Here is a 14,906-nt window from a genome sequence, read left to right on the forward strand (position 1 = left end):
TTTAGTTTTTGCTTGTGTTGGAAACTCTTCACCTGTCCTTCAATTTTGAATGATAACCTTACTGGATAGAGTACTCTAGGTTTTAAGTTCTTTCCTTTCAGCACTGTAAATACATACTGTCATTCCCTTCTGGCCTATGAAGTTTCTGCTGAGAAATCAGCTGACAGTCTTATGGGGTTTCCCTTGTATGTAATTAGTTAGTTGTTTTTCTCTTGTTGCCTTTAAGATTCTTCTTTATCTTTAACTTTAATCATTTTAATTATAATATGTCTTGGTGTGGACCCCTTTGGGTTCATCTTGTTTGGGACTCTCTGTGACTCCTGGTCCTGGATGTCTTGTTTCTTTCCCCAGGTTAGGGAAGTTTTCAGCCATTACTTCTTCCAGTAAGTTTTCTGTCCCTTTCTCTCTTTCTTCTCCTTCTGGGACCCCTATAATGCAAATGTTAGTATACTTGATGTTCCAGAGGTCCCTTAAACTCTCAAGTTTTTTAAATTCTTTCTTCTTTTTGTTGTTCTGACTGGATGATTTCTACTATTCTATCTTCCAGATAGTTTACCTGTCCTGTATCATCTGATCTGCTGTTGATTCCCTCCAGTGTATTTTTTTTCTTCAGTTACTGTATTCTTCATTTCTGAATGGCTCTTTCTTCTAAGTCTTTGTTGAAGTTCTCACTGAGTTCCTCCATTTTTCTCCCAAGTTCAGAGAGCATCCTTATGACCATTTCTCCATTTCATTAGGGGCTTTTCATGGGGTTTTATTTTGTTCTTTCACTTGTTCATCAGGCTTGCTTTAGTGCCTAATTCTTAAAATTTTTTTAATTTGGGGGGGGATTAGGTTTTTATTTATTCATTTATCCTTTAATGGAAGTACTGGGGACTAAATCCATGACCTTGTGCATGCTAGGTACACACTCTACCACTAAGCTATACCCTCACCTATTTTGTTCTTTCATTTGAAACGTACTCATCCATCTCCTTTTGTTTGACTTTTGGTTTTTGTTTCTATGAATCTGGCAAAATAGCTACTACCTCTCTTGGTTTTGAAAGAATGGTCTCATGTGGGAGCATCACCTGTGCAGACTGCTTGCACCTGCCATCTGTCCAGGCAAGGGGACATCCCTGAGGAATGCTGCACCCAAGGCCAAAGGTATGGACTGGGCTGGACTGGTCTAAGCTAGACGTAGTCCCTGGAGAGCAGCAGGTAGTGGTGGAGGGATGACTAGAACTGGATCAGGTCTGGGCTGGGGGAAAGGGGCAACCCCTGGGGAATGCTGTATCCAAGGTGGCCTTGAAGGAATGTCTAGGCTGGATCAGGCCCAAGCAAAGGTAGTCCCTGGGGAACACTGCACCCAAGGTCATCTTTGCAGGATGGCTGGAGCTAGAGTGGGCTTGAAGGGAGCTCTGGATAGACTCAAACAATGGCACTCACTGGTGCCTCTGACCTCAGAGAGGGCTCCAGCAGTTCCTTGTTAATTTGGCAGAAGCTCTAGAGTTAGTAAATGGATTTTCTTCCTATATAGTCTAGATGCCCATTAAACTGCTATTTTTTTTTAACCTTGTCCAAGGGCAGGCAAATCTGTGCTCAGGATCCCCAGTTACATCCCTCACTACTGCAGGTCACCAGGGGTGAGGTTTCTGTGGATACCATGTCTTCGTCTTTTCTACCCATTTCTACTTGGTCCTTCTATGTGCACAGCAGCTGTTCAATCAGCTCTCAGGTCTTTAGCGGGAAGAACTGCTCTATGTGCATGTGTAGATTTGCTTTGTCCACGGGAGAAGAGGTGAGCTTAGGGTCTTCCTATACTGCCATTTTGCCCTTCTCCCTCTAATTTTTTATTCGCAATAGTTCCTTATACACTCTGGATACAAGTCCTTTAATCCATCTCTCTCTCACTGTGACTTATTCTTTCCCCTCTCCTTAATGATATCTGTTGAACAGACCTTCATTTTAATAAAAGTACAACTCATCAATAAAAGATCTTTGTCTACCTCTAGGTCAAAAAGGATATTTCCTATGCTTCCTTCAAGGTGCATTACTGTTTTACATTTCACATTTATATCTACCATCCAACTGGAATTGAGTTCGGAGTGTATGCTGTGAAGTAGGATTCCAGGCTCACTGATTTCAATACTGACGCAATACCATTTATTGATGAGGCCATCATTTTTCATTCCAACTGGTCCAGCATCACCTAGTGTAAAGAACATCATTTCCCTACTGCACTGCAATACCACCTTTTTCACATATCACTGGATGATAAGCATGACAATCTATTTCTGGACCCTCTACTCTGTCATTATTCTGTCTTTGCACCCAAACCACAATGTCTTAATTTATAAGTCTCATTTTTAGATCTCAGTGGGAAATCTTTCAATGTTTCACAACTGAATATGATGTTTTCTGTAGGCATTTAGTAGATATTCTGTATCAGATTAAGAAAATTATATTCTTATTTTGCTAAGAGCATCATGAAGTAGTTTTGATTTATACTTCTGTTTTAAGAAAATTACTAAAATAAGTACTGCACTAGAGCTTCCTTTCCAGAAAAGTGGACTCCCAGACTTATGTGGTTCCTGAGTCACGGTAGGTTGCACTTACTCCCATATCCATCTGAACTGTAGCCAAGTGGATCAGAGCTCCAGTTTCATGAGCACTATCTCCATGCTCCCATGGCAAAATTTCCACTCTTGTTATATAATTTAAGATGGTTTCTAGTCATGCTAAATTGCTATCCTAGGCTGCCCAACTTATTTCCTATGGTGTCAATTTTGTTGTCAGTGCTCTGATTTTCTGTAATGTTTCCATAGCTGTATTTCTCCCATATAGATTGCTGATTTGAGTGCATAATTTTGAAGAATGTGGTATTTTTCAATAATGCATAAATATTACAGGAGAAATATCCAAATATATCATGGACAAGGCTAGCAGTCAAGCCAAACTTGATTTGAGCATATTTATTGCCTTGTTTTAATTATGGCTGATCACATCCAGCCAATGAGACAGAAATATAGAAATGAACTGATTATAGTTCAATTCTATTCAAATGCAGCTAGTCTTAAGTGGAAGACTATGTGACCATAGGAAATGAAAAATCATCATTTGACATAGTACGTAGGAATCATGTCCTGACAGCCAACAACAGTTATTTAATTATTGGCTCTATTAATATTTGTCTACTCTATTAGAGTAGAGTCAAAATAGCTTTATGCTGAACATAGATCAGGAATGATTTTAAATAGCAGTGTATCATAACATGATTAATTATGGCTTCGGAATGATTGCTTATAAACTAGTATTACAAAATAGATATAAATACTGCAAAAAATAATCACTATTTGTGTGTTATAATTCATGGTTCCATACTTACCTTCACACTTTTCAAGAATCTGGACTGTTTCTCCTATTTCTAAGACCAACCCTTGAGGGACAGATCCTCGAAAGCTGCATATCACTAGAAAAACAAAGATAAACACATCAATTAGCATTTTTAAATACTGAGACAGGGTCAGTGTCACTGAAATTAAACATTAAATTTTCTTAAATATATACTCTCCTTTCTAATTCGTTTTTCAAAAAATGTAAGTCCTTTCCAACTTAATCTGTATTTTGAAAGGTAATATTTAGTAGTTCAGAACACCAAAGTGCATGTTGGCAAAATCACTATTATTTAGTGATGCATGTGCGTGAAAACATTTCTGTAAACAGAGTCTTTCACTCTCTTTCAGCATGGCTTGAGTTCATACGTCCTTTTGTGGCAAGTATGTACCAATTAAGAAAAAATAAACATTGTAAGCTTCAAAAAAAGAAAAAAAAATTGTAAGCTTCTTATGTACTACAGACAGAAAGATATTTTTATATAAATAAATATGATTATCTTTAAGAAACAGAATCCCCATAATAAAAATAAACAAAGATTAATGAAATAAAAAGCAAATGTAAAACAGAGAAAATCTAGATACCCATTAAAGTCCCATGTATTTTTATTTTTAGAAAACTGACAAACTGTTAGGGGACGGTATCACTCAGCGGTAGAGTGCACATTTAGCATGCATGAGGGTCCTGGGTTCAATTCCCAGTACCTCCATTTAAAAAAAAAAAAAGAAAAGAAAGAAAGAAAGAATAGGAAATTGACAAACTGATTCCAAAATTTACATAATACAAAAAAACAAGAATAGCTTTGTCAATCTTAAAGGATGTACACTCTCATATATCAAGTCTTATAATCTGAAACTCTTTAGAAATATTGACATTAATATACATCTACGCAAGACTGATCCAAAAAAGGTACAAAATATCAGCAATAAAAACATTAATGTAACCAATAATTAAATGATATATAAAAGGATATTAGATAAAACTTCATAATAAAATTTGAAAATTTAGAATCTAGATAAATTTGTAGAAAGATAAACTTATAAAAACTGACAATCAGAAGTTAAAAACTGAAACCAATACAGAAAATATGTGAACGTGTAGCAAGGTCACAAGATACAAGGTGAATTTTTTAAAGTCTATATAGGAACAAAGAATTAGAAAATGAAATATTTTAGAAATACACCACTTACAACAGCATCAAAAATGTCAAGTAACTATAAAGAAATCTAAGAGACATATGGAAGAACTCTATATAGAAAACTGTAAGACATTAGATATAGTAAAGAGCCTAATAAATAAAGGTATACCTCATACTAATGGTTCCAAGACTCAACAGTATTAAGATACAGATTTTCCCCAAATTGATCATAAGATTCTATGTAATATCAACCAAATCCCAGCAGACACTTGTGATTCTACAATGTGCATAAAAATGCAAAGGATGAAGGAAGGGGACATACTGCCTCATATCAGCCTTTTCAGTTGTTTAAAAAAAAACCCAAGCTATAAAAGTGTGTGTGTGTATCATCATCTATTTGTATGTGTACATATATGTATATATTTAATCTCAACCAAAGACATCAAATTTGCTTACTGGTTACTACAGACAACGTTCATATCCCCCAAAAATTCCTACGCTGAAACCTAATCCCCAATGTGATGGTATTCGGAAGCGAGATCTTTGGTACATGATTAGATCATTAAAGTGGATCCTTCATGAATGGGATTAGTGCCTTTATAAATCAAGAACCCAGAAAGATTCCTCACTCCTACTACAATGTAAGGACACAGAAGTTGGCAGTCTGCAACCCTGACAAGAGCCCTCATCCAAATCTGACCATGTTGGCACCCTGATCTCAGACTGTACAGCCACCAGCACTGTAAGAAATAAATGTCTGTTGTTTATGGTATCCAGTTTGTAGTATTTTTGTTACAGCAGCCTGAACAGGACTAAGACATTGGTAATTATTATACTATTTAATTAGAGTATTTGGTTATATTTATAAATACTTGTAACATTACCAACGTATATTTGTATTCTGTAAATATTTTAAATTCCCAATGGAAAACTAAATTCTGAACAAATAACAAAGCAGTCATACAACTTCTATCATTTAATGCTATACGGATTTGGAAAATGTTAAGAAACAGAAAAAACTAATCAACATTTCCTCCTTTAAGTACCAAGTGGGGGAGAAAATGGTCTTCCCTATGATTTACTAGGTTGAACTCTTCATCACAGTGGAGAAAAAAATCATGTTCCAGAGTTTCTTAAGTTCTTGCAGACACCCACATAGTAACACGAGACAGCTGTCTACAAATGCTAAGATCAAAAGTATGCAGTCTCTAAGTCATCACTTACAGTAAAACTACAATTAACTGCATGAGCATTTAAGAATTTAACATCATCAGTTCATCTAGTCCCTAACAAATTCTCTATCAAGACCCTTGCTATTATTTCAATCTTCAGAGCATTCAGCACTCCCGTCTTCTTAACCTTTAACACTAATTGACTAAGAACATTAAAATTACCAACAACCTTCATTGTTTGAAACTGGGTGTTTCATGCATATTCAGAGAACCTATGTAAGCCTTCCATTTTAATAACTATCTTCATTCAAGGCTGGCTTTCAAGTGATTTTTTAAATAAATGTAGAAATAGAAAAGAAAAAAATTACTATTTCCTAGAGAAGCAAGAGGCTTGAAAGAAAGTGGAGTTTTCTCCCTATGATCATGGGTCTATTTTCAGGCTTATAACCTATTTGCAGGCATATCACAAAGAATAAACATATTATTAATAAACTGTTTCACTCTATTATCCTCTGTGTCTTTCAGGTACATTAGAAATTACTAGTCAGTGTAAGCTTCAAAATAATTATGCCCTTTACTATTCATTATTCTTTAAATTTTGTACCATTTCAACATCCAAGTAATTAAGAATTCATCGGTGGCAAAGAAAGATTGAAGACCTTTGAAAAACAACATATTAATAGAGACAAATACTAATTTTTTTTTAAATTTTACACATACTTGACAGTTTTCATACTATGTTAAATAGAAAAATTATAAATAGTATTTATACCATGATTCCATTTTTTTGTGTGAAGCATACAAATAAAAATGGTTGTAGCTAGGTTATAAGAATAGGGATATTTTAACTTGTCTCTTGTTTTGCTTACCTATTTTGTCTAAATTATACATATACTTCTCTAACATTTCTACCTTTATATATGTACATATACATATACATACATACACACATTCATAGGAAAGTTTAATCTTGGCTAGATCATGAAATAAAGAGTCAAAAGATACATTCTGAAGCAAATCCACTACACAGTCTTGGATTGCTGTACCAGCCTGCCGAATGTAATATTACAAAATCAAATCTCTGATTTGGAAAATGGGTTATCTTAGCAATAGACTCATAGTCCAAACCGAGCCTGTACCAGTGTGGCTCAGAGAAAAATATCTACCTCTTTCCACTCAATTATTTCTCCAAGTCAAACAAAAGATATTCATTATAAGAACTGTACTCCAGGACTGATCTATATTATTCTTCCTCCTATACTATTAAGTTAATTTTCTTCTAATTGTTTACATAGATATTTCATATGTCATATATTAGTTTCATAAATATAAACAATGTATTTCTGGAACATTATTCTGTTCCAAGTATCAATCATTCTTGTTCCAAAATCCCACTTTCAATTACTATTACCTCACTCCCAAAACAAGGTGGAAGAAGCAGAAGGAGACTGCCTGGGACTCTGGCTAGTTTCCCATGACACCCCAGCCCACACTGGGTGCCCATCCCAGCCCCTCTTGCTCTGCAGCACAGCTCCCTAACTAGGGTGAAGGCTGTTGTTGCCAAAGAGCATGCACAGTTATGGGGACAGAGCCAGGCTGGACCCAAAAATACATCTAAATAGAGGCAGCCACTGCTGGTGCTCTCTGAAGAGGCAGATCAGGAGCATTTGGAACTCTGACTGGTGTACCAGGACCACCCCAAAACATGTTCCCACCAATAACAGGTGCACACTTTGATTCTTACTCCTCCCGCACTGCTCCCTTCTGGGCTGAAGGTGCTGATGCTAAGACAAGGGAGAGCACGCATTTAATGCGAACAGGGCCAACTTGGACCCAACCCTCAGGGGTGCTGCTCCAGCACTTTGGGACCTGACCCTATCCCCTATAGGGTAATGTCAGCCACTGAGCACAGAAGAACCCCCAGCTCACACCTAGTTCTGAAGAGGACAGGAGAACCTCCGGCTCACTCCTGAGCACAGGAGAACCCTCAGCTCACACCTAGATCTAACCCCTCCATCTCCAGCCCTACCTCCCACCAAGGTGATAGCTCCCAAAACACCCTGGGGGAAGACATAACTCATACTCAATTCAGATACAGCTCTGCCACCAAAGTCACTATGCACACACAAACTGTATAGGGACACACCCATGCAAGGACATACCCATGCAAGAATATACGTTCAAGATAAGGAAAGGCAAATGCTTCATCTTACTTCCTAAAGAGAGAAAATTAAGCAAAATGAGAAGACAGGAGAAGGCAGTGGAATTTGTTTCAAATAAAATAATGAGGGCAAAACCTGGAAAAACAACTAATAAAACAGAGGTAAATAATTTACCAGATAAAGATTTCAAAGCATTAGTAAAAAGAATGCTAATGAATTAGGGAAAATGATAGATGAATACAGTGAAAATTTTAACAAGAAACTACAAAGTCTATAACAAAAGACCAAGGGAATTATATAAGGGTAAAGGGCTCAATACAAAAGAGAATATAACATTCATTAACATATATGCACTTTAATACCGGCGCACCTAAGTATATAAATCAAATATTAAAAGATATTAAGGGAGAAATACAATAACACAATAGTAAGGTATTTTAACACCCCGCTTATATCAAAGGACAGATCATCCAGACAGAAAATCAGTAAGAAAACAGTAGTTCTTTTTAAGTATTTACAACGTTTTGCTAGTTTCAGGTGTAAAGCATAGTGATTCAGGTTTTTTTGCAGAGTATATACTATAATAGTTTATTACAAGATACTGAATGTAATTCTTTGTGCTATACAGTAAATATTTATTATCTATTTTACATATAGTAGTTTGTATCTGTTAATCCTATACTAATTTGTCCCTGCCCTCCTCCCTTTCCCCCTTAATAATCGTAAGTTTGTTTTCCATGTCTATGAGTCTGTTTCTGTTTTGTATACAAATTCATTTGTACTGTATTTTAGATTCCACATATAAGTGATATCATTTAATATCTGTCTTAGTGTGACTTATTTCACTAAGTATAATATTCTCTATGTCCAACTACATTGCTTCAAATGGCAATATTTTATTATTTTTATGGCTGAATAATATTCCACTGTGTGTGTATGCATATATATGTATGTATGTGTATACACACACATATATATGTATATACCACATCTTCTTAAACCAATCATCTGCTGATGGACACTCAGGTTGTTTCTATGATTTGCTATTACAAATAGTGCTTCTATGAACACTGGGTGCATGTATCTTTTCATTTTTCCTGATATAACCAAGGAGTGAGTTTGCTGGATGACACGGTAGCTCTATTTTTAGCTTTTTAAGGAATCTCCATACTGTTTTCCATAATGGCTACATCAATTTACCTTCACACCAATGGTGTACAAGGGTTCCCTTTGCTCCACACCCTCTTCAGCATTTATTATTTGTATGCTTTTTGATGCTAGCCATTCTGACTGGTATGAGGTGATATCTTATTGTGGTTTTGATTTGCATTTCTTTAAATACTTAGTGATGTTGAGCATATTTTCACATACCTGTTGGCCATCTGTATGCCTTCTTTGGAAAAATGTCTATTTAGCCCTCCTGCCTGTTTTCTGATTGAGTTGTTTGTTTTTTCCATATTGAGCTGTATGAGCTGTTTGTATATTTTGGATATTAACCCCTTCTCAGTCACGTCACTAGCAAATATATTCTCCCATTACATAGGCTGTCTTTTCATTTTGTTGATGGTTTCCTTCACTGTGCAAAAAGCTTTTAAGTTTGATTAGGTTCCATTTGTCTATCTTTGATTTTATTTCTTGTGCCTTAGGAGACTGAGCTAAGAAAATATTGCTATGATTTATATCAGAGGATGTGGAAATAGTAGTCTTAAATGACACATTAGACCCATTGGATTTAATAGATATCTACAGGATAATCCATTCAAAAACAGCAGAATACAGATTCTTTTCAAATGCACACAGAATATTCTCCAGGATATTCACATGCTGGAATCTATTTAAATTTAAGAGAATAAAATTTATATCAAGCATTTAACCGGACCACAACAATATGAAACTAGAAATCAATTACAGGAAGAAAAAATGGGAAAAATCAAACATGTGGAGACTAAACAACATGCTACTAAAAAGTCAATGAAGAAATCAAAGAGGAAATCAGAAAATACATCAAGACAAATGAAAATACACAACTTTCCAAACTCTATGGGATGCAGCAAAAGCAGTTCTAATACATGCCTACCTCAAGAAGTGAAAAAAATATCAAATAAACAACTTAACCTATCATCTAAAGTAATTAGAAAAATAAAAGTGAAGCCCAAAGTCAGCAGAAAGAAGGAAGTAATAAATATCAGAAAGGAAATTAATAAAAAAGAGGAAAAAAAAAACAGAAAAAATGATTGAAACCAAGATCTAGTTTTTTGAAAGGATAACCAAAATTGATAAGCCTTTAGCAAGTTCATCAGAAAAAAAAGAGAAGACCTAAATAAACAAACTACAAAATAAGAAAGGAACGAGGAGATATTACAACCTGTATCACACAGATACGAAAAATACAAAAAAAAAAAAATCACAGGAGAGTACTATTAACAGTTGCACACCAAAAAACTAGACAACCTAAAAAAAATGGATAAATTTCTAGAAACATAAAATCTTCCAAGACTAAATCAGGAAGAAATAGACAATCTGAACAGATTGATCATAGCAGTGAAACTGAATTAGTAATCAAAAACTCTCAGCATACTAAAGTCCAGGTCCAGGCAGGTTCACAGAATTCTACCAAATACAAAGAAGGGCTAATATATATCCTTCTCAAATTATTCCAAAAAATTGAAGAAGAAGAAACACTCCCAAATATATTCTATGAGGCCAACATTACCCAGACACCAAAACCAAACAAAGACACTACAAAAAAAGAAAGTTACAGGACAATATCTCTGAATATAGATTCAAAACTCATCAACAAAATATTAGCAAACCAAATCCAACAATATATAAAAGGGATCATACACCATGACCAAGTGGGATTTATTCCACAGATGCAAGGATTATTCAATATCCACAAATCAGTCAATGTGATACATCACATTAACAAAACGTAGGATAAAAATCATATGATCACTAAGTAGATGCAGAAAAAGCATCTGACAAAATTCAACATCCATTCATGATAAAAACTGTCATCAAAGTGGGTATAAGAGGGAGCACATCTCAACCTGGTAAAGGCTATTTACAACAAACCCACAGCAAACATCATATTCAACAAAGACAAGGATGCCCACTTTTGCCAATTCTATTTAACACACATATTGAAACTCCTAGCTACAACAATCAAACCAGAAAAAAAAAAAAAGACACCCAAATTAGAAAGAAGAAGTAAAACTGTCACTTTTTGCAGATGATATCATACTACATAGAGAAAATCCTTAAGTCTCTACCAACAAACTATCAGAAGTAAAATGAATTCAGTAAAGTTCAGGGACAAGATTAATATACAGAAATCTGTTGCTTTTCTATATACTACTAATGAACTATCAGAAAGAGAAAGTACAAAAACAATGTCCCTGTAAAAATCACTTCAAAAATAAATAAAATCCCTAGGAATAAATTTAACCAAGAAGGTTAAAGACCTATATGCTCCAAAAATTATAAGACACTGATGAAGGAAACTGAAGATTCTTTAAAGAAATTGAAAGAGATCCTGTGTTCATGGACTGGAAAAATTAATACTAATAAAATGTCCACGAACCATTTTACAGATTTAATGCGATGTCTATCAAAATGCCCATGACATTTTTCATAGAATTAAAACAAATAATCCTAAAATTTATATGGAATCACAAAAGGCCCCAAATGACTAAAGCAATATTGAAAAAAAGAACAAAGCTGGAGGTATCACACTCCCTGACTTCAGACTATACTATAAAGCTACAGTAATCAAAACAGCACGCTACTAGCACAAAAACAGACACATAGATCAAGAGAACACAACAGAGAACCCAGAAATAAATCCACACACTTATAGTCAATTAATCTATGACAAAGGAGGCAAGAGTATACAATGGAGAAAAGACAGTCTCTTCAATAAGAGACTGATGCTGGAAAACTGGACAGCTACATGTAAAAGAATAAAATTAGAACATTTTCTCATACCATATACAAAAATAAACTCAAAATGAATTGAAGACCTAAATGTAAGACTGAAAATCATAAAATTTCTAAAAGAAAATAAGAACACTTTTTGACATAATTTACAGCATTATTTTTGGGATCTGACTCCTAAGGCAAAGGAAACAAAAGCAAAAATATACAAATAGGACCTAATCATACTTAAAAGGAAACCATCAACAAAACAAAAGGCTAACCTACAGATGGGAGAAAATATTTGCAAATGCTGTGACCAACAATGGGTTAATATTCAAAATATACAAACAACTCATACAACTCAATATTGAAAAACAAACAACCCAATCAGAAAACATGGCGAAGACCTAAACAGACATTTTTCCAAAGAAGACATACAGATGGCCAACAGACACATGAAAAGTTGCTCAAAACTACTAATCATCAGAGAAATGCAAATAAAACCACAATGAAATATCACCTCACATCCATTACAACAGCTATCATCAAAAAGACCACAAATAACAAATGCTGGAGAGAGTGCAGAGAAAAAGGAACTCTAGTACATCACTGGTAGGAATGTAAATTGGTGTAGCCACTATGGAAAACAATATGGAGGTTCCTCAAAAAACTAAAAATAGAACTACCCTAGGATCTGGCAGTTTCACTCCTGGATATATATACAAAAACAAAAACACTAGTTTGAAAAGATACATGCATCCAATATTCAAAGCAGCACTATTTACAACTGCCAAGGTTTGAAAGCAACCTAAGTGTCCATTAACAGATGAATGGATAAAGAATAAGTGGTGTGTGTATATATACATATATACATACATACATACATACATATATATATATATATATATATATATATATGTATGTATGTGTGTGTGGATATATACACAATGGAATATTACTCAGTGATAAAAAAAGACAATCTCTTCAGCAAGTGGTGTTGGGAAAACTGGATAGCAGCATGTAAATCAATGAGGTTAGAAAACTCCCTCACTCCATACACAAAAATAAACTCAAAATGGCTTAAAGACTGAAACCTAACATGAGACATGATAAATCTCCTTGAAGAAAACACAGGCAAAACATTATCAGACAGAAATCTTAGCAATGTTCTCCTAGGGCAATCTACCCAGGCAATAGAAGTAAGAGCAAAAATAAACAAATGGGACCTAATTAAATTTATAAGCTTTGCACAGCAAAGGAAATCATAAGCAAAACAAAATGACAACCTACAGAATGGGAGAAAATATTTGTAAATGATGTGACTGACAAAGGCTTAATCACCAGAATATATAAACAGCTCATACAACTTAACAACAAAAAAACAAACAACCCAATCCAAAAATGGGCAGAGGCTTTATACAAGCAATTCTCCAATGAATACATACAAATAGCCGATAGGCACATGAAAAAATGCTCAATATCACTAGTTATCAGAGAAATGCAAACCAAAACTACCTCACACTGGTCAGAATGGCCATCATTCAAAAGTCCATGAACGAGAAATGTTAGAGAGGGTGTGGAGAAAAGGGAACCCTCCTACACTGCTGGAGGGAATGTAGTTTGGTGCAGCCATTAGGGAAAACCGTATGGAGATTTCTCAAAAAAAGTGAAAACAGACCTACCATATGATCCAGCAATCACACTTCTGGGTATATATCTGGAGGGAACTCTAATTCGAAAAGATACATGTACCCCAATGTTCACAGCAGTGCTATTTACAATAGCCAAGACATGGAAGCAACCTTAATGTCCATCAACAGATGACTGGATAAAGAAGTTGTGGTATATTTTTACAAAGGAATACTACTCAGCCATAAAAAAGAATAAAATAATTCCATTTGCAGCAACATGGATGGACCTAGAGATCATCAATCTAGTGAAGTAAGCCAGAAAGAGAAAGTAAAATAGCATATGATGTCACTCATATGTAGAATCTTAAAAAAAAAAAAAAAGAAAGAAATAAAAGGACACTATGAACCCATCTACAAAACAGAAACAGACTCACAGACATAATAAACAAACACAGTTACTGGGAAAAGAGAGTGGGAAGGGATAAATTTGGGAGTTTGAGATTTACAAATATTAGCCACTACATACAAAAACAGATTTTTTTAAAAGTTTCTTCTGTATAGCACAGGGAACTATATTCAATATTTTTAATAACCTTTAATTCTTTAATAACCTTTAAAGATTATGAAGACAAATATATATATAGATGTGTATATGCATGACTGGGACATGATGCTGTATAGCAGAAATTGATGCATTGTAACTGAGTGTACTTCAATATTTTAAAAAGCATATAAAGTTCTGAGCACAGTACTATAATAGTATATATACATTTAAAGGAAAAAAAGATTTGTTGTGTGTGTGTGTAAACAATGGAATATTCAGCCATAGAAAAGAATGAAATAATGCCAACTGCAGCAACATGGATGGACCTAGAGATTATCATACTAAGTGAAGTCAGACAGAGAAAGGCAAATATTATATGATATCACTTATACATGGAATCTGAAAAAATGATACAAATGAAGTTATTTACAAAACAGAAATAGATTTATGGACATAGAAAGCAAACTTATGGTTACCAAAGGGGAAATGGGGAGGAGGGATAAATTTGGAATTTGAGATCTATTATGTGAAATAGATAAACAACAAGGACCTACTGTATAGCACAAGGAAATATATTCAGTATTTTATAATAACCTATAATGGAAAACAATCTGGAAAGAACACATACATATGTATACATATGAATAACTGAATCATTTTGCTGTATACCTGAAACACTGTAAATCAACTATACTTCAATAAAAAAATAAAATTAGAAAAGTAAATCAATAACATTAAGGACAGGCTAAAATATGTACACACAATGTAGAGAAAAAAAACAAGCTGAAATTTTTAAAGTAAAGGTTCTTAACCTGAGTCCAAAAATCAGCTTTAAGAAGTCCATAGTCTTACATGCATGGTAATTTTTTTATTTTTGCACATGTGGATTTCCCTGAAGAGACTGCCCATAACATTCATAAGATTCCCAAAACAGAACTTAACACTTGCCCCCTTTTCCCCTAAAAA

At 34.5% G+C, this 14,906-nt stretch overlaps 1 protein-coding gene across 8 annotated transcripts in view; it reads right to left on the minus strand.

Annotated features, from left to right (window-relative positions):
• Positions 1-14,906, minus strand: part of DOCK3 (dedicator of cytokinesis 3) — a 299,241-nt gene that overhangs the window by 269,359 nt on the left and 14,976 nt on the right. For all 8 annotated transcript variants that reach the window (XM_032458413.1, XM_032458418.1, XM_032458411.1 and 5 more), the window contains exon 2: positions 3,368-3,451. In XM_032458413.1, the coding sequence (XP_032314304.1) occupies positions 3,368-3,451 (84 nt within the window). The remainder of the gene's footprint in view (positions 1-3,367; positions 3,452-14,906) is intronic.

Source organism: Camelus ferus, chromosome 17, assembly GCF_009834535.1.
Source record: "Camelus ferus isolate YT-003-E chromosome 17, BCGSAC_Cfer_1.0, whole genome shotgun sequence".
NCBI classification, from domain to species: Eukaryota; Metazoa; Chordata; class Mammalia; order Artiodactyla; family Camelidae; genus Camelus; species Camelus ferus.